At 43.9% G+C, this 20,894-nt stretch overlaps 1 protein-coding gene across 1 annotated transcript in view; it reads left to right on the top strand.

Annotated features, from left to right (window-relative positions):
* Positions 1-6,143: 6,143 nt before the first annotated feature.
* The window catches only part of LOC120045088 (oligophrenin-1-like), a 63,347-nt gene continuing 48,596 nt past the window's right edge, over positions 6,144-20,894 (top strand). The window contains exon 1 of the mRNA XM_038989958.1: positions 6,144-6,596. Coding sequence (XP_038845886.1) covers positions 6,443-6,596 — 154 coding nt within the window. The 5' untranslated portion in view covers positions 6,144-6,442. The remainder of the gene's footprint in view (positions 6,597-20,894) is intronic.

Below are 20,894 nucleotides of genomic sequence, written 5' to 3' on the forward strand. Positions count from 1 at the left end.
ATGTCAAGTGGCTAATGCTGCGTTCCAACCAAGTGGTAAGGTGGTATTTACCAGTTGCGAAATCGTAAATACCAGTTGGGAAGTTTCCACATGCTAACGTTTTAGCATTTGTGGCACAAATCCCATTCAAGTGATGGGACCGATATTAGCATTTTTCGCATATCATGTCCAAATCATCCGAAAGTATCTCAAATTGATTGTGAAGCTCAATAAAGTAATTTAAAAATCATGTAAACACTATTATTGCACACGGATGGCCCCGGAGCAGGAGGTAGACGTTTTACATTTTACCAACCGATTCTGTTTTGTGTTCGTTTATCTGCGTTGTTTGTAACTTATTTTTTTACTCTTTTTTTACATACCGAAAATAACTTCCAGACATCAGGACTGTGACTACTCACCACGGACCAGCAGAATCTTTTTCTTCTTTCACGACTCTAATGAGCCCGAGGTGGAGGATATACGGCTCCCTCGGGAACAAGCCCCGACCCCAGTGATCTGCTTCAAGAGGAGGCGGAGAAAGAGAGGCCGGAGAGCGGGCTGCCTTCTGAGAAGTCGGAGGCGATCGAAATAAACCCCCACTTCCCTCAAATCTGCTAGCAAACATGCAATAAAATGGACGAGTTACTGGGAAGATTAAACTACCAACGGGACATTCAAAACTGTAACATCTTATCCTTCACGGAGTCGTGGCTGAACGACGACAATATCAACATACAGCAGGCTGGTTATACGATGTACCGGCAGGATAGAACAGAGGCGTCTGGTAAGATAAGGGGCGGCGGTCTATGTATTTTTGTAAACAACAGCTGGTGCACGATATCTAAGGAAGTCTCGAGCTATTGCTCGCCTGAGGTAGAGTTTCTCATGATAAGCTGCAGACCACACTACCTACAGAGAGAGTTTTCATCCTTATTCTTTTTAGCTGTTTACATACCACCACAGTCAGAGGCTGGCACTAAGATAGCATTGAATGAGCTGTATTCCGCCATAAGCAAACAAGAAAACGCTCACCCAGAGGCGGCGCTCCTAGTAGCCTGGGACTTTAATGCAGGGAAACATAAATCAGTTTTACCAAATTTCTATCAGCATGTTAAATGTGCAACCAGAGGGAAAATAACTCTGGACCACCTATACTCCACACACAGAGATGCATACAAAGCTCTCCCTCGCCCTCCATTTGGCAAATCTGACCATAATTCCATCCTCCTGATTCCTGCTTACAAGCAAAAATTAAAGCAGGAAGCACCAGTAACTAGATCAATAAAAAAGTGGTCAGATGAAACAGATGCTAAACTACAGGACTGTTTTGCTGGCACAGCCTGGAATATGTTCCGGGATTCCTCCAATGGCATTAAGGAGTACACCACATCTGTCATTGGCTTCATCAATAAGTGCATCGATGACGTCGTCCCCACAGTGACCGTACGTACATACCCCAACCAGAAGCCATGGTTTACAGGCAGCATCCGCACGGAGCTAAAAGCTAGAGCTGCCGCTTTCAAGGAGCGGGACTCTTAACCCGGAAGCTTATAAGAAATCCCTCTATGCCCTCTGACGAACCATCTAACAGGCAAAGCGTCAATACAGGACTAAGATCGAGTCGTTCTACACTGGCTCTGACGCTCGTCGGATGTGGCAGGGCCTGCAAACCATTACAGACTACAAAGGGAAGCACAGCCGAGAGCTGCCCAGTAACACGAGCCTACCGGACGAGCTAAACTACTTCTATGCTCGCTTCAAGGCAAATAACACTGAAACATGCATGAGAGCACCAGCTGTACCGGAAGACTGTGTGATCACGCTCTCCGCAGCCGATGTGAGTAAGACCTTTAAACAGGTCAACACTCACAAGGCCGCAGGGCCAGACGGATTACCAGGACATGTACTGCGAGCATGCGCTGACCAACTAGCAAGTGCCTTCACTGAAATTTTCAACCTCTTCCTGTCCGAGTCTGTAATACCAACATGTTTTAAGCAGACCACCATAGTCCCTGTGCCCAAGAACACTAAGGTAACCTGCCGAAATGACTACCGACCCGTAGCAATCACGTCTGTAGCCATGAAGTGCTTTGAAAGTCTGGTCATGGCTCACATCAACACCATCATCCCAGAAACCCTAGACACACTCCAATTTGCATACCGCCCCAACAGATCCACAGATGAAGCCGTCTCTATTGCACTCCACACTGCCCTTTCACACCTGGACAAAAGGAAAACCTACTGTATGTGAGATTGCTATTCATTGACTACCATAGTGCCCTCAAAGCTCATCAATAAGCTAAGGACCCTGGGACTAAACACCTCCCTCTACAACTGGATCCTGGACTTCCTGACGGGCCGCCTCCAGGTGGTAAGGGTAGGTAACGACACATCTGCCACGCTGATCCTCAACACTGGGACGCCTCAGGAGTGCGTGCTCAGCCCCCTCCTGTATTCCCTGTTCACTCATGACTGCACGGCCAGGCACGACTCCAACACCATCATTAAATTTGCAGACGAAACAACGGTGGTAGCCCTGATCACCAACAACAACGACACAGCCTATAGGGAGGAGGTCAGAGACCTGGCCATGTGGTGCCAGGACAACAACCTCTCCCTCAACGTGATCATGACAAAGGAGATGATTGTGGACTACAGGAAAAAGAGGACCGAGCACGCCCCCATTCTCATCAGGTTGAGAGCTTCAAGTTCCTTGGTGTCCACATCACCAACAAACTAACATGGTCCAAGCACACCATGACAGTTGTGAAGCGGGCTCGACAAAACCTATTCCCCCTCAGGAGACTGAAAAGATTTGGCATGGTTCCTCAGATCCTCAAAAGGTTCTACAGCTGCACCATCGAGAGCATCCTGACTGGTTGCATCACTGCCTGGTATGGCAACTACTCAGCCTCCGACCGCAAGGCACTACAGAGGGTAGTGCGGACGGCCCAGTACATCACTGGGGCCAAGCTTCCTACCATCCAGGACCTCTATGCCAGGCGGTGTCAGAGGAAGGTCCTAAACATTTGATTTGATTTGATCTGATTTGAGAGTGAGTCCATGCAACTCATTATGTGACTTGTTAAGGAAATGTTTACTCCTTAACTTATTAAGCTTGCCATAACAAAGGGTTTGGATACTTATTGACTCAAGACATTTCAGCTTTTCCTTTTTAATTCATGAAGAGTCTGTTGTACCAACACGTCGAATTTGCTAATACAGAAAGACTGAGAGAAACAATGTATTATTGTTATGTGATTGCTGTATATAAAAGTACCATGTTCGTAAAATGTATATGTAAAATGTATGTATATGTAGCAGAAAAGTTGTAAAACCAAAAATGATGTGTCCTCCGAAGGTGGTGGATGGGTAAAAAATACTGAGAGAAACTCCCGGCGCATAGGCATTGGCTTATTTGGCTTAATCTACCAACCAATCTTCTCCCACAACAACTTCCCCCTCCCATAGAATTCTATGGTCACTCCCACTAAGGCCACCTTGGAATCGTTGATGTACCAGGCTTACAGTATATGCGCTGTTCACAATAGAGATTCTGTAAAAACACGCCACTTTGATACAGCTACAATTTTTCATAGCAGGTTAGGAGAATTACGAAAAGGGTTAGGCTTAGTGAAAATGCTCTCCTAACCTCCTCTCCTATGAAAAGTTACTTGTATCGAAGTGATGTGTTTTTAGGGAGTTCCGTGTGCAGTAGCCTGTGGACAAGGTTAGTGGTAAATACAACCTTTTCATTTGGTTATGCATCATTAATAACCAAAGTTACAGGCTGGAGTTACAGGCTGGAGAGAAAAAAAGCTGACAAACTAGACAAATGTTTATGTTTTAGAATTACTAAGATGTTTTTAGAATTTCTAAGACTAGCACTTATTCAAAAGGAATACATTACGGTTAGGATGCAATACTAGTATAAATGGTGACTGATGCAAATAATCACTGAGCTATATAATTGAGCAATAAGGCCAGAGGAGGTGTGGTTTTTTGGCCAATATACCAAGAATAAGGGCTGTTCTTATGCACAAAGCAACGCTGAGTTCCTGGATACAGCCCTTAGCCATGGTATATTATTGGAAATATACCACAAACCCCCAAAGGTGCCTTATTGCTATTATAAGCTGTTTACCAACATAATTAGAACTGTAAACAAGTAATTTTGCATAATACCCATGGTATTGTTTGATATTATACCTCCAATCAGCATCCAGGACCCAAACTACCCAGTTTATTATGAGGGGATTCGATTAATCTGGCCCCGGGTGCCCGGATAAGCGTGTTTTGCACCAGGTGAAAGTTGATAGCATTCTTTTTGGAACCGGGCTGCATCCCAGGCATGAGCCAGGTGCCCCGTTCAAAGCCCATGGTGAACTCGGCTCAAAACAAAAGTGACGTAATTAAGCACATGGAGTAATGAGTAAGATTCTGTGTTTTCACATGCAAAAGTGATTGCTTTTGATAAGGAGTATTTCTGCCTGTAATGAAGTCATTTTTTGGGGAAAAACTAATTCTGATTGGCTGGGCCTGACTCCCCAGTAGGTGGGCCTGTCTGCTAAGTGGGTGGGCATATGCCCTCCTAGGCCCACCCATGGCTGCATCCCTGCCCAGTCATGTGAAATCCATAGAATAGGGCTAATGAATTCATTTCAATTGACTGATTTCCTTATATGAACTGTAACCATAACTTGGCTCCCGAGTGGCGCAGCGGTGTAAGTCACTGCATCTCAGTGCAAGAGGCGTCACTACATTCCCTGGTTTGATTCCAGGCTGTATGACATCCGGTTGTCCAATAGGGCGGCAAACAATTGGCCCTGTGTCATCCGGATTTGGCTGGGGTAGGCCATCATTGTAAATAAGAATTTGTTCATAACTGACTTGCCTAGCTAAATAAAAGTAAAATAAACAAATAAATAAAAATAATCTTACAAATCTTACAAATTGTTGCATGTTTCATTTATATTTTTGTTCAGTTTATTTAGAAAATTCAAACATATATTTGATGGAAAAGATATGTTGTATGTTTCTGGATGATGCCATGCTGCCTTGTTGACAACATGACCAAGCAGCGCAGATTACTGTTCGATTTGAGAGGGTACTCCTCCCTCACCGCTTTTGCCTGTTCAAATCCCGGGCCATAGACCGGTGTCTAGCGGCTCAGCATAATCGAATCTGTCCAATATCAAATCAAATTGTATTTGGTTGCGTACATATTTTGCAAATGTTATCGTGAGTGTAGCGAACTGCTTATGTTCCTAGCTCCAACAGTGCAGTAATACCTAACAATACTACACACACAAATCCCAAAAATGAAAATAAAGAAATTTAGAAAGGTAGAAAAATTTGAACGAGCAATGTCAGAGTCTGGAATATAAATATATATATGTATATGCTGGTGTGTATAGACATTTTTTATAGAAAATGTGTTTACAGCAGCAGTTAATAATAATGCTGCGTTCTTAGCCAATTGGTAATTACTAGTTGTGAACTCGTAAATACCAGTTGTATGCATTTACTTGCTTTGAACTTGTTGAGAAATGCTGATTGGCTAATGGCCAACAAGCTTCATCAACGATACACTAAAGGTACAGCTATCATGCTTTAAACAAATGATATGTTCAAAATCTATATTAATAGATTGCGTTTTATAAATAATGTTTTGTTGTTGCATTTAACTGTGGAAAATGCTGTTATAGAGGAAATATCCTTATTAGGGGAGGTCAGCATGTGGGAGAAGTTCAGGGATGATAGAGGAGTTTCCCACTAGTTACTAATTACCAGTTGGATTTTTCCCAGTCGTTTATTTTTTTACCATTTATGAACACAGCATATTAGCAAATTATGGAACATTTGACTGTTCAAGAGCATGGGTGTTGGGCATTATTATGGTTGAAGTGGTTCAGAGAACAAAAAAGTATATTGTCTTGCCTTGTCAAGTTGACACGAAGTAAGCACAAATTAATAGACAAAGGCAGTCAAATATCACAATGTATTAACATATCTACAATTTTATTTCATCAAAATCGTGCATATGGAAAATATTTTGTGTAGCTGCCCCTTTAAGAATTCTACTATGGGTGTGAAAGGAGGATGTGCTTGGCCAACCCGCTTTTCGCAAGTCACTATTTTAACCCCCGCAAAAAGGAAAAAGTATCCAAAGGAAAAATACATTTATGAGATGTAAAAACGGGACCCAGATATACTCGAAGATACTTTGTAACAAAAATTACTTAACATTGTTTACTTGATGAATGAATGCATCAAGAATCTCTCATCAAGAATTACTGCGTTTCACGGGTCCGGTTCGACTGCATTCATTTTTGGAAGAGCGGGCTAACCAAATCTCAACCTGGAAAATTGATCAACAATGTTCTGCAATATGTTGTTTTAATCCGAAGACTTCTCATTGTAATATCTAGGCTGCTGCACAGCATTCTCAAAATAAGTAATGGGGCATCCTCCGCTTGAGTTCAGCGACTGCTATGGGGATAGTCCGGATTTTAGAGAAAGACTAAAATGCTATGAATTAGAATTGGAAAGAACAAGCAAATTTCTCAAAGATGTAATCAAAGATGGCAACAGTGTAATCAATGCAATCAAGGGTAAGCTGCTCTCTTTCTCCTCTTTTTAATGTTTTACTTTATAGGCTGTTTGTGGCTCACGAGACAGCCTACCCACTGTTTGTAGGAGAGGAACCTCATTGTTGGGCAATTGTTTCCAAAAACAAAGCCTGCCTGATGCTTTCACTTGACCACTAGATAATCTGATTAGATATGGTGAAGCAGAGCCTGACAGATGGAAAGAATCTAATGTAGCCAATTTGAAAGATGCACACTGAGCAGTGGTGTGAAAAGGGGAGAGGGCTGGCCCTCTCCAAATTAAACCCATTTGACCCCCTTGCATCTGTTGTCCTGATGGATTCCTGTAAAAATACATGTGTGAATGCACTTCAACCACAAGTTCATAATTTGATTAGCAGCGGAATTACGAGAACACAATTTCAACCAATTTATCAGCCTAACATTGAACTTTTCTTGATAAGAAATGAGTGGATGGCAGTGGGCTGTGACAGCAGACTATTCTTTATGTAACCGACTTAAGATGTCAAAAACATGACCTGATAGACAACCTAAAGCCACATTGTAAATGAACTCTGAACTCTGGTATGACTCATCCCATGCTGACTTGTGCATGTTTACCTTTTATTTAAGTAGGTAAGTCAGTTAAGAACAAATTCTTATTTTCAATGACGGCCTAGGAACAGTTGGTTAACTGCCTTGTTCAGGGGCAGAATGCCAGATTTCTATCTTGTCAGCTCGTGCATTCGATCTTGCAACCTTTCGGTTAGTAGTCCAATGCTCTAACCACTAGGCTACCTGCCGCCCCACATGTGACTCATGCACCTTCTATGCTTCATAAAGTCAGTCCAAATCCACAGAGCACTGATCATGGATATCCTATGGAGTCAAGATCAGGAATCATTTAGAGGCCTTATGTAGGTAGGCATAAATGTTTCAATCATAGAAAAATATGATGTTTGCAGCACAGTCTATAACCACACCCAAACCACTTGCTAAACAAGCATAAGTAAACAATGGAAGCTCTTAGTGTTTTTTTTATTTTTTATTATACACAAGATGAACTTGTAGCATACGTTATAACCATGTTTTTGTCAATGTCGTCGTGCTCTGCGTTTATTATCCATGCCATGGTCCTGTCTCTTTTCCTTCCTGTTTTCTCTCCACCAAAACCACTGCCATATGATATTCTACTGTACTTATTTAGCGAGAATGCTGCCTTTGCAGGTCTCAAGGAAGCAAAAATGTAAAACTCATGAACCAAATAATGTATGCTGACCAGTGTGTTTGCCCTTGTGTTTACAGAAACTTGGTTGATGCCTTTTGCACTGTTGGAGTTGATCTTACTTAGGCTACTGAAGGCTAACCTCAGTATTTCACCGAAGTACCACTGTGCTAATCCCAAACGTCAGCTCTTGGACATTCTCCATGAGTACCACTGCCTCTTGGTATAGGACCAAATGACTGGAACAGTATTTGCATTGTTTGACCCACCAAGATTCTATTCCGTAGCCCAATTCACCAATGTCAAGCTTTTTATCTTGAAAACAGAAACTGCCATTGTAAAGAGAGATGAAGTGCTGAGTAGGGGATATGTCACTTATTCAGTCTTGGTGATAACTGGGGGTCACTTGAAGAGTATTCATTGTCGAGGTACAAGGGATTGGTCTGAAATAAGAGTCTTCCCCTATGATATACTGATTTATCATAAGTCATAGGCCTAACACCCATCTGGGGGTGCAAACAAGTCCACAGTGATTCCCCTAAGATTTTTTTAGCAGCGGTGGTAAAGTTAGTGTGGGGGGGGGTGTGGTAGTGGGCGTGGCCAATGTCACAGTCTCCGACCATACATTTTAGAGACCCTCTTGGCTGCTGAGACATAATGTTGCTGTTTTAAAGCTACAATTTTACATATTTTGCCATGGGGCAGAGAGACTTTTTATTTTTATTGTAAAAGCTAATTTCCTGAAATTCCACACATTTTGCAATGGCTTGTGCCATGTAATTATGTTTGAGTGACTAAAACCTTATAGCAAAGTCAGTGGGGGCTCCAATAAATTGCTCCATTATCTTTTCTTCATACTTTATATCTGGTTTTAGTCATTGAAGTTTACACAAAGTGTTTTACCATCCTGAAAATATTATCATATTTTTTTTGAAGTGGAGTTAATGATATATGTCGGTACTGTAGGTAGCGTTTGCTATCGCTAGTCTGCTGTACCTGAGTAAAAACAGTATTTTTCATCCTATAGCTTGTTCTCCAGCTTCTTTTTAAATAGTGAGCCAATAGGTTTTCGGCATTTTTATTTACCTGACTGATCAAAACTTGTTTTCTCATGCTTTCTTGTATGTCTGCAGCAGACACATACTGAGCAATATGTTTGTTACGTCAAATCGCAATATAAATCGCAGTATAGAATCACAATATATATTGTACCGGGACATAAGTATTGCGATAATGTCGTATCGTGAGGTCCCTGGCAATTCCCAGCCCTACTGCTCTTTCGATGACAGACTGACCAAGTGAATCCAGCTGAAAGCTATGATCCATTATTGATATCAAATCAAATGTATTTATATAGCCCTTCTTACATCAGCTGATATCTCAAAGTGCTGTACAGAAACCCAGCCTAAAACCCCAAACAGCAAGCAATGCAGGTGTAGAAGCACGGTGGCTAGGAAAAACTCCCTAGAAAGGCCAAAACCTAGGAAGAAACCTAGAGAGGAACCAGGCTATGAGGGGTGGCCAGTCCTCTTCTGGCTGTGCCGGGTGGAGATTATAACAGAACTATGCCAAGATGTTCAAAAATGTTCATAAGTGACAAGCATGGTCAAATAATAATAATCATAGTAGTTGTCGAGGGTGCAGCAAGTCAGCACCTCAGGCGTAAATGTCAGTTGGCTTTTTCATAGCCGATCATTAAGAGTATCTCTACCGCTCCTGCGGTCTCTAGAGAGTTGAAAACAGCAGGTCTGGGACAGGTAGCATGTCCGGTGAACAGGTCAGGGTTCCATAGCCGCAGGCAGAACAGTTGAAACTGGAGCAGCAGCACGGCCAGGTGGACTGGGGACAGCAAGGAGTCATCATGCCAGGTAGTCCTGAGGCATGTTCCTACGGCTCAGGTCCTCCGAGAGAGAGAAAGAGAGAATTTGAGAGAGCATACTTAAATTCACACAGGACACCGGATAAGACAGGAGAAGTACTCCAGATATAACAAACTGACCCTAGCCCCCCGACACATAAACTACTGCAGCATAAATACTGGAGGCTGAGACAGGAGGGGTCAGGAGACACTGTGGCCCCATCCGATGATACCCCCGGACAGGGCCAAACAGGAAGGATATAACCCCACCCACTTTGCCAAAGCACAGCCCCCACACTAGAGGGATATCTTCAACCACCAACTTACCATCCTGAGACAAGGCCTAGTATAGCCCACAAAGATCTCCGCCACGGCACAACCCAAGGGGGGGGGGGCGCCAACCCAGACAGATCACGTCAGTGACTCAACCCACTCAAGTGACGCACCCCTCCTAGGGACTGCATGAAAGAGCACCAGTAAGCCAGATGTCACCTCTTGTATCCAGTTCAATCAATGTCGATGAAGGGGAGGAGACAGGTTAAAGAAGGATTTTAAGCCTTGAGACATGGATTGTGTATATGTGCCATTCAGAGGGTGAATGGGCAAGACAAAATATTTAAGTGCCTTTTGAACAGGGTATGGTAGTAGGTGCCAGGTGCACCGGTTTTAGTCTGTCAAGAACAGCAACGCTGCTGGGTTTTTCATGCTCAACCGTTTCCTGTGTGTATCAAGAATGGTCCACCACCCAAAGGACATCCAGCCAACTTGACACAACTGTGGGAAGCATTAGTCTACATGGGCCAGCATCCCTGTGGAACGCTTTCGATGCCTAGTAGAGTCCATGCCCTGACGAATTGAGGCTGTTCTGAGGGCAAAAGAGGGTGCAACTCCATATTAATAAGGTGTACCTAATGTTTTATACACTCAGTGTTGTGTAAAACTCAGGAGGAGGTGGACTTTATAAAAAATGAAAAACCCTAATTATAGCTTTTCCTTTGACTGAAAGGATAGGTTATTTCAAGTTTTTCTTTTGTCACATGCGCAAGTACAGTGAAATGCCTTTCTTGCTAACACAAAATCTAACAATGCAATAATCAATAATAATGTAATACTAGAAAAACACGAGAAATATGAAGAACACAAGTATGCTTATACTTGACTATATACAGAGTCAGTTCCAATACCATATTTACAATGTGCAGGGATACTGGAGTGATGGAGGTAGATATATGTGTAGGGTTGACTAGACCACAGGATATAAGATACACAGAGTAGCAGCAGCTTGTATGTGAGTGGGTGTGTGTAGAGTCGGTATAAATGTATGTGCATATTATGTGTGAGTAAGCAGAGGATGGAGTGAGTGTGTAGGGTCCAGTGAGTGTGCATAGAGACAGTGCAAAAATAAAACGTCAATAAAGATATAAGGTTAACTCAGTCCGTGTAGCTATTCAGTCACCCAAGTCATAGACTGTTCTCTCTGCTACCGCACGGCAAGCGGTACCAGAGCGTAAAGTCTAGGACCAAAAGGCTCCTTAATAGCTTCTACCTCCAAGCCAAAAGACTGCTGGACAACTAAACTAATCAAATGCCCCCCCCACCCCCCTTTGTTTTTACACTGCTGCTACTCTCTGTTTATTATCTATGCATAGTCACTTTACAAATTACCCCGACTAACCTGTGCCCCCGCACATTGACTCGGTACTGGTACCTCCTGTATATCGCCTCATGTTGCTTTTTGATTTTGATTTTTTTTTTTTACTTTAGTTTTTTTTAGTAAATATTTTATAAACTATTTCTTCAACTGCATTGTTGGTTAAGGGCTTGTAAGTACATTTTCATGGTAAGGTCGGTTCAGCGCATGTGACAAATAAAATTAGATTTATTTATCAGTCTTATTCCTTGGGAATAGAAGCTGTTCAAGAGCCTGTTGGTGTCAGACTTGATGCACCAGTACCGCTTGCCATGTGGAAGCAGAGAGAATAGACTCCAACCACCCAAGCCATAGACTAATGATTTTCCGGGCTTTCTTTCCATACCACCTGATATAGATGTCCTGGATGGCAGGGAGCTCGGCCCCAGTGATGTACTGGGCTGTCCACAGTGATGCAGCCAGTCAAGATGCTCTATGATACAGCTGTAGAACTTTTTGATGGCCCATGCCAAACTATTTCAACCTCCTGAGGGGGAAGAGGCCCTGTCACACCTTCTTCAGGACTGTGCACATGTAGACTGTGCGTGTGTGGACCATTTTAAGTCTTTAGTGATTTGGACTCAGAGGAACTTGAAGATCTCGACCTGCTCCACTGCAGCCCTGTGTAACAGTATTGCTTCTGTCCCTCTCCTCTCCCCAACCTGGGCTTGAACCAGGGACCCTCTGCACACATCAACAACAGTCACCGTTGAAGCATTGTTACCTATCGCTCCACAAAGCCCCGGTCCTTGCAGAGCAGGGGAAACAACTACTTCAAGGTCTCAGAGCGAGTGACTTCACCGATTTCAAATGCTTCTAGCGTGCACCGCTAACTAGCCAGCTATTTCATACCGGTTTCAGTAGTCTGTCTGATATCTTGGGCCTCCATTGGCACACCTCTGAGGTGAAAGGAATTTGACACGCCTCTTCTGATGTAATTTAAGAAAATATATTTGGCAGAGCAGGAGACGGCAATTAACCTGTTTGGGCTGCAGGGGCAGTATTGAGTAGCCAGATAAAAGGTGCCCATTTCAAACGGCCTCGTACTCAATTCTTGCTCATACAATATGCATATTATTATTACTATTGGATAGAAAACACTCTCTAGTTTCTAAAACCGTTTGAATTATATCTGTGAGTAAAACAGAACTCATTTGGCACAAACTTCCTGACCAGGAAGTGGAAAGTCTGAAAACTATGCTCTGTTCTAGGTCCTGCCTATAAATGGGCATGATACGTATTAGTATACATGCACGTCATACACCTTCCACTAGATGTCAAGAGGCAGTGAGAGAAGAAATGGAGTGTTTATCTTGGTCTGAGTTGGAATAAATCCTCTTGGAATGACGTGTCACCCATTTCCTGTTTTCAGGAAGGCGCAAGAAGGAACCGGGGATTGCCTTTTGAAAAGCTGTCGTTATAGGCGACTACTATCTCCGGCTTTGATTTTATTTGATACATGTGACAATATCATCGTAAAGTATGTTTTTTCAATATAGTTTTATTAGATTTTTGAAATTTATTCGGGACGTTAGGCGTGTTGCGTTGTGTGCCTTTGTTCAGGAAGGAGAGCTTCGCGCCACTTGGCTAGTGCGCTTGCTAATTCAAGAGGGAAAAAGGACGTTCTAAATCCAAACAAAGATTGTTCTTGACAAAGGACCTCTTGTACAACATTCTGATGGAAGCTCATCAAAAGTAGGACCCATTTTATGATGCTATTTCATATATCTGTCGAACTGTGTACTATTAGTTTTGCGCCCAGGTTTTGGGCACTCGCTCGCCATAACGTAAGCCTTATGTCGTAATGAAGTTATTTTTAGAATTCTAACACGGCGATTGCATTAAGAACTAGTGTATCTATCATTTCCTATACAACATGTATTTTTTAGTTATGTTTATGAGTAGCTATTTGGTCAGAATATGTGTGTCAGAAAAAGTGTCAGAAAAATATCCGGACGTTGTGGGAAAAAGTAGCTACGTTAGCACAATGTATAACCACTGATTTCAGCTCTAAATATGCACATTTTCGAACAAAACATAAGTGTATGTATAACCTGATGTTATAGGACTGTCATCTGATGAAGCATATCAAGGTTAGTCAAAAATTATATATCTTTTGCTGGTTTGTTACGATCGCTAACTTTTGCTGCTGGGAAATGGCTTGTGTTTCTGGCTATTGTGGTAAGCTAATATAACGCTATATTGTGTTTTCGCTGTAAAACACTTAAGAAATCGGAAATATTGTCTGGAATCACAAGATGCCTGTCTTTCATTTGCTGTACACTATGTATTTTTCAGAAATGTTTTATGATGAGTATTTAGGTATTTGGCGTTGGTGTCTGTAATTATTCTGTCTGCTTTCGGTGCAATTTCTGATTGTAGCTGCAATGTAAACTATGATTTATACCTGAAATATGCACATTTTTCGAACAAAACATAGATTTATTGAATAACATGTTATAAGACTGTCATCTGATGAAGTTGTTTGTTGGTTAGTTTGGTTGGTTCTTGGTTAGTTAGGTTGGTTTTGTGCATGCTACCTGTGCTGTGAAAAATGTCTGTCCTTTTTTGTATTTGGTGGTGAGCTAACATAAATATACGTGCTGTTTTCGATGTGAAACATTTTAAAAATCGGACATGTTGGCTGGATTCACAAGATGTGTACCTTTCATTTGCTGTATTGGACTTGTTAATGTGTGAAAGTTAAATATTTCTAAAAAATATATTTTGAATTTCGCGCCCTGCACTTGAAGTGGCTGTTGTCATATTGATCCCGACTTAGGGCTTGCAGCCAGAAGAAGTTAAGCAGTGTAGCAACGTTCCTAATTCTGGGTCCAGCGGAGTAGGCTGAACCTAAAGCTGAGTTTGCCCTCAGCTCTTGTAGATCAAGTCAAATTTTATTTGTCACATAAACATGGTCAGCAGATGTTAATGCGAGTGTAGCGAAATGCTTGTGCTTCTAGTTCCGACCATGCAGTAATATCTAACAAGTAATCTAACCTAACAATTTCACAACTACCTTATACACACAAGTCTAAAGGAATGAATAAGAATATGTACATAAAAATATATGATTGAGTGATGGCCGAACGGCATAGGCAAGATGCAGTAGATGGTATAGAGTACAGTATATACATATGAGATGAGTAATGTAGGGTATGTAAATATTATATAAAGTGGCATTGTTTAAAGTGGCTAGTGATGCATTTATTACATACATTTTTCCATTCGTAAAGTGAGCTGGAGTTGAGTCAGTATGTTGGCAGCGGCCACTAAATGTTAGTGATGGCTGTTTAACAGTCTGATGGCCTTGAGATAGAAGCTGTTTCTCACTCTCTCGGTCCCCGCTTTGATGCACCTGTACTGACCTCGCCTTCTGAATGATAGCGGGGTGAACAGGCAGTCGCTCGGGTGGTTGTTGTCCTTGATGATCTTTTTGGCCTTCCTGTGACATCGGGTGGTATAGGTGTCCTGGAGGGCAGGTAGTTTGACCCCGGTGATGCGTTGTGCAGACCTCACTACCCTCTGGAGAGCCTTACGGTTGTGGGCGGAGCAGTTGCCGTACCAGGCGGTGATACAGCCCGAGGATGCTCTCGATTGTGCATCTGTAGAAATTTGTGAGTGTTTTTGGTGACAAGCCAAATTTCTTCAGCCTCCTGAGGTTGAAGAGGCGCTGCTGCGCCTTCACCACGCTGTCTGTGTGGGTGGACCATTTCAGTTTGTCCGTGATGTGTACTCCGAGGAACTTAACTTTCCACCCTCTCCACTACTGTCCTGTCGATGTGGATAAGGGGCTGCTCCCTCTGCAGTTTCCTGAAGTCCACGATCATCTGTTTTGTTGACGTTGAGTGTGAGGTTATTTTCCTGACACCAGACTCCGAGGGCCCTCACCTCCTCCCTGTAGGCCGTCTCGTCATTGTTGGTAATCAAGCCTACCACTGTAGTGTCGTCCGCAAACTTGATGATTGAGTTGGAGGCGTGCATGGCCACGCAGTCGTGGGTGAACAGGGAGTACAGGAGAGGGCTCAGAACGCACCCTTGTGGGGCCCCAGTGTTGAGGATCAGCGGGGTGGAGATGTTTTTACCTACCCTCACCACCTGGGGGCGGACCGTCAGGAAGTCCAGGACCCAGTTGCACAGGGTGGGGTCGAGACCCAGGGTCTCGAGCTTGATGACGAGTTTGGAGGGTACTATGGTGTTAAATGCTGAGCTGTAGTCGATGAACAGCATTCTTACATAGGTATTCCTCTTGTCCAGATGGGTTAGGGCAGTGTGATTGCGTTGTCTGTGGACCTATTGGGGCGGTAAGCAAATTAGTGTGGGTCTAGGGTGTCAGGTAGGGTGGAGGTGATATGGGCCTTGACTAGTCTCTCAAAGCACTTAATGATGACTCACTTAATGATGACGGGGTGAGTGCTACGGGGCGGTAGTCATTTAGCTCAGTTACCTTAGCTTTCTTGGAAACAGGAACAATGGTGGCCCTCTTGAAGCATGCGGGAACAGCAGACTGGGATAAGGATTGATTGAATATGTCCGTAAACACACCAGCCAGCTGGTCTGCGCATGCTCTGAGGACGTGGCTGTGGATGCCGTTTGGGCCTGCAGCCTTGCGAGGGTTAACGCGTTTAAATGTTTTACTCACATTGGCTCCAGTGAAGGAGAGCGCGCAGGTTTTGGTAGCGGGCAAGACATGGTGGTCCGTGACGGGGCTGGTTTTTCTTTTATAGTCTGTGATTGACTGTAGACCCTGCCACATACCTCTCGTGTCTGAGCTGTTGAATTGCGACTACTTTGTCTCTATACTGACGCTTAGCTTGTTTGATTGCCTTGCGGATGTTTCCGGTCACTTTGCCCTGATTTAAAAGCAGTGGTTCGCACTTTCAGTTTTGCGCGAATGCTGCCATCAATCCACGGTTTCTGGTTGGGGAATATTTTAATAGATGCTGTGGGTACAACATCACCGATGCACTTGCTAATAAACTCGCTCACCGAATCAGCGTATTCATCAATGTTGTTGTTCGACGCTATGCAGAACATATCCCAGTCCACGTGATCGAAGCAATCTTGAGCTTGGAATCCGATTGGTTGTACCAGTGTTGAACAGACCTGAGCACGAGTGCTTCCTGTTTTAGTTTCGGTCTATAGGCTGGGAGCAACAAAATGGAGTCGTGGTCAGCTTTTCTGAAAGGAGGCCGGGGGAGGGCCTTATATGCGTCGCGGAAGTTAGAATAACAATGATCCAGGGTTTTGCCAGCCCGGGTCGCGCAATCGATATGCTGATAAAATTTAGGGAGCCTTGTTTTCAGATTAGCCTTGTTAAAATCCCCAGCAACAATAAATGCAGCCTCAGGATATGTGGTTTCCAGTTTACATAGTCAAATGAAGTTTGTTCAGGGCCGTCGATGTGTCTGCTTGGGAGTGAATATACACGACTGTGATTATGATCGAAGATAATTATCTTGGTAGATAATGCGATCTGCATTTGATTGTGAGGAATTCTAGGTCAGGTTAACAAAAGAACTTGAGTTCCTGTATGTTGTTATGATCACACCACATCGCGTTAATCATAAGGCATACACCCCCACCCTTCTTCTTACCAGGGAGATGCTTGTTTCTGCCGGCGCGATGCGTGAAGAAACCAGGTGGCTGTACCGACTCCGATTAGTGTGTATCGAGTGAGCCATGTTTCCGTGAAACAAAGAACGTTACAGTCTCTGTCTCTCTGGAAGGCAACCCTTGCTCAGATTTCGTCTACCTTGTTGTCAAGAGACTGGGCATTGGTGAGTAGTATGCTCGGGAGTGGTGCGCGATGTGCCTGTCTACGGAGCCTGACCAGATGACCACTCTGCGGCCCCTTCTGCGGCGCCGTTGTTTTGGGTCGCCGGCTGGGATCCGATCCATTGTCCTGGGCGGTGGGTCAAAAGATCCGTTTCGGGAAAGTCGTATTCCTGGTCGTAATGTTGGTGAGTTGACGTTGTTCTTATATCCAATAGTTCCTCCTGACTGTATGTAATAAAACCTAGATTTCCTGGGGTAACAATGTAAGAAATAACACATAAAAAAACAAAATACTGCATAGTTTCCTAGGAACGCGATGCGGCCATCTCTGTCGGCGCCGGATGATAGATGTGCAAGTAGAGATAATGTGGTGCAAAAGCGCAAGAAGATAAATAACAATATGGGGATGAGGTTGTTGGGTGTGCTATTTACAGATTGGCTGTGTACAGGTATAGGGATTGGTAAGCTGCTCTGACAGCTGATGCTTAAAGTTAGAGAGGGAGATATGACTCCAGCTTCAGAGATTTGAAATCAGTCATTGGCAGCTAAGAACTGGAAGGAAAGGCGGCCAAACGAGGTGTTGGCTTTGGGGATGACCAGTGAAATATACCTGCTGGAGCATGTGCTATGGGTTGGTGTTGCTATGGTGACCAGTGAGCTGAGATACGGCGGGGCTTTACCTAGCCAAGACTTATCGATGACCTAAATCCAGTGGGTTTGGCAACGAATATGAAGCAAGGGCCAGCCAACGAGAGCATACAGGTCGCAGTGGTATATGGGGCTTTGGTGACAAAACGGATGGCACTGTGATAGACTACATTCAATTTGCTGAGTAGAGTGTTGGGCTATTTTGTAAATGACATCGCCAAAGTCAAGGATCGGTAGGATAGTCAGTTTTACGAGGGTATTTTTGGCAGCATGAGTGAAGGATGCTTTGTTGCGAAATAGGAAGCCGATTCTAGATTTGATTTTGGATTGGAGATGCTTAATGTGAGTCGAAGGAGAGTTTACAGTCTAATTAGGCACCTAGGTATTTGTAGTTGTCCACATATTCTAAGTCAGAACCGTCCAGAGTAGTGATGCTAGGCGGGCGGGTGTGGGCAGCAATCGGTTGAAGAGCATACATTTAAAAGCAGTTGGAGGCCACGGAAGGAGTGTTGTATGGCATTGAAGCTCATTTGGAGGTTTAACAGTGTCCAAAGAAGGGCTAGATATATACAGAATGTCGTCTGCGTAGAGGTGGATCAGAGAATCACCAGCAGCAAGAGCGACTTCATTGATATATACATAGAAAATAATCGTCCTGAGAATTTAGCCCTGTGGCACCCCCATAGAGACTGCCAGAGGCCCTCTGATTTGATACACTGAACTCTATCTGAGAAGTAGTTGGTGAACCAGGCGAGGCAGTCATTTGAGAAACCAAGGCTATTGAGTCTGCCAATAAGAATGCGGTGATTGACAGAGTTGAAAGCCTTGGCCAGGTCCATGAAGACGGCTGCACAGTACTGTCTTTTATCGATGGCAGTTATGATATCGTTTAGGACCTTGAGCGTGGCTGAGGTGCACCCATGACCAGCTCGGAAACCGGATTGCATAGTGGAGAAGGTACGGTGGGATTTGAAATGGTCGATCTTTGTTCACTTGGCTTTCAAAGATTTTAGAAAGGCAGGACAGGATGGATATAGGTCTATAACAGTTTGGGTCTAGAGTGTCTCCCCTTTGAAGAGGGGGATGACCGCGGCAGCTTTCCAATCTTTGGGGATCTCAGACGATACGAATGAGGTTGAACAGGCTAGTAATAGGGGTTGCAACAATTTCGGCGGATAACTTTAGAAAGAGATGGTCCAGATTGTCTAGCCCAGCTGATTTGTAGGGATCCAGATTTTGCAGCTCTTTCAGAACATCAGCTGTCTGGATTTGGGTGAAAGAGAAGTGGGGGGGGCTTGGGCAAGTTGCTGCAGGGGATGCAGAGCTGTTGGCCGGGGTAGCGGTAGCCAGGTGGAAAGCATGGCCAGCCGTAGGAAAATGCTTATTGAAATGATCGATTATCGTAGATTTATCGGTGGTGACAGTGTTTCCTAGCCTCAGTGCAGTGGGCAGCTTGTAGGAGGTGCACTTATTCTCCATGGACTTTAGTGTCCCAAAAATGTTTGGAATTAGTGCTACAGGGTGCAAATTTCTGTTTGAAAAAGCTAGTGTATATTGGTTCCTGATTTCCCCGAAAAATTGCATATCGCGGGGGCTATTCAATGCTAATGCAGAACGCCACAGGATGTTTTTGTGCTGGTCATGGGCAGTCAAGTCTGGGGTGATCCAAGGGCTATCTGTTCTTAGTTCTCAATTTTTTTTAATGGGGCATGCTTATATAAGATGGTGAGGAAAGCACTTTTGAAGAGCAACCAGGCATCCTCTACTGACTGGATGAGGTCAGTATCCTTCCAGGATACCTGGGCCAGGTCGATTAGAAAGGCCTGCTCGCTGAAGTGTTTTAGGGAGCGTTTGACAGTGATGAGGGGTGGTCGTTTGACCACGGATCCATTACGGACGCAGGCAATGAGGCAGTGATCGCTGAGATACTGGTTGAAGACGGCAGAGGTGTATTTAGAGGGCAAGTTGGTCAGGATGATATCTAAGAGGGTGCCCATGGTTACGGATTTAGGGTTGTACCTGTTAGGTTGCTTGATAACTTGTGTGAGATTGAGGGCATCTAGCTTAGCTTGTAGGACGGCCGGGGTGTTAAGTATATCCCAGTTTAGGTCACCTAACAGTACGAACTCTGAAGATAGATGATGGGCGATCAATTAACATATGGTGTCCAGGGCACAGCTGGGGGCTGAGGCGGGTCTATAACAAGCGGATACAGTGAGAGACTTGTTTCTGGAAAGGTGGATTTTTAAAAGTAGAATCTCGAATTGTTTGTACACAGACCTGGATAGTATGACAAAACTCTGCAGGCTATCTCTGCAGTAGATTGCAACTCCGCCCCTTTTGGCAGTTCTATCTTGTTGGAAAATGTTGTAGTTGGGGATGGAAATTTCTGGATTTTTGGTGGCCTTCCTAAGCCAGGATTCAGACACGGCTAGGACATCAGTGTTGGCAGAGTGTGCTAAAACAGTGAATAAAACATACTTAGGGAGGAGGCTTCTGATGTTAACATGCATGAAAACAAGGCTTTTACGCTTACAGAAGTTAACAAATGAGAGTGCCTGGGGAATAGTAGTGGTGCTGGGGGCTGCAGGGCCTGGGTTAACCTCTACATCACCTGTGGAACAAAGGAGGGGGAGTAGGATAAGGGTACGGCTAAAGGCTAACTGGTTGTCTAGTGCGTTCGGAACAGAGAGTAAAAGGAGCATATTTCTGGGCGTGGAAGAATAGATTCAAGGCATAATGTACAGACAAGGGTATGGAAGGATGCGAGTACAATGGAGGTAAACCTAGGCATTGAGTGACGATGAGAGAGGTTTTGTCTCTAAAGGCACCAGTTAAGCCAGCTGAGGTCACCGCATGTGTGGGGGGTGGGACAAAAGGGCAACCTAAGGCATATTGGGCAGGGCTGGGGGCTCTACAGTGAAATAAGACAATAATACTCAACCAAAACAGCATTAGACAAGGCATATTGACATTCGGGAGACGCATGTGTAGCCGAGTGAACATAGGGTCCAATGAGAAGCAATAGGTGAGTCAGGGAGTCGTTCAGTAGTCACTACAACACTAGGTGAGCCTGTTGAAACCACTTCGGCTGATTACGTCAGTAGCATAGGGTTGGGAGGT

The sequence above is a fragment of the Salvelinus namaycush genome, chromosome 3 (genome assembly GCF_016432855.1).
Source record: "Salvelinus namaycush isolate Seneca chromosome 3, SaNama_1.0, whole genome shotgun sequence".
Lineage (NCBI taxonomy): Eukaryota > Metazoa > Chordata > Actinopteri > Salmoniformes > Salmonidae > Salvelinus > Salvelinus namaycush.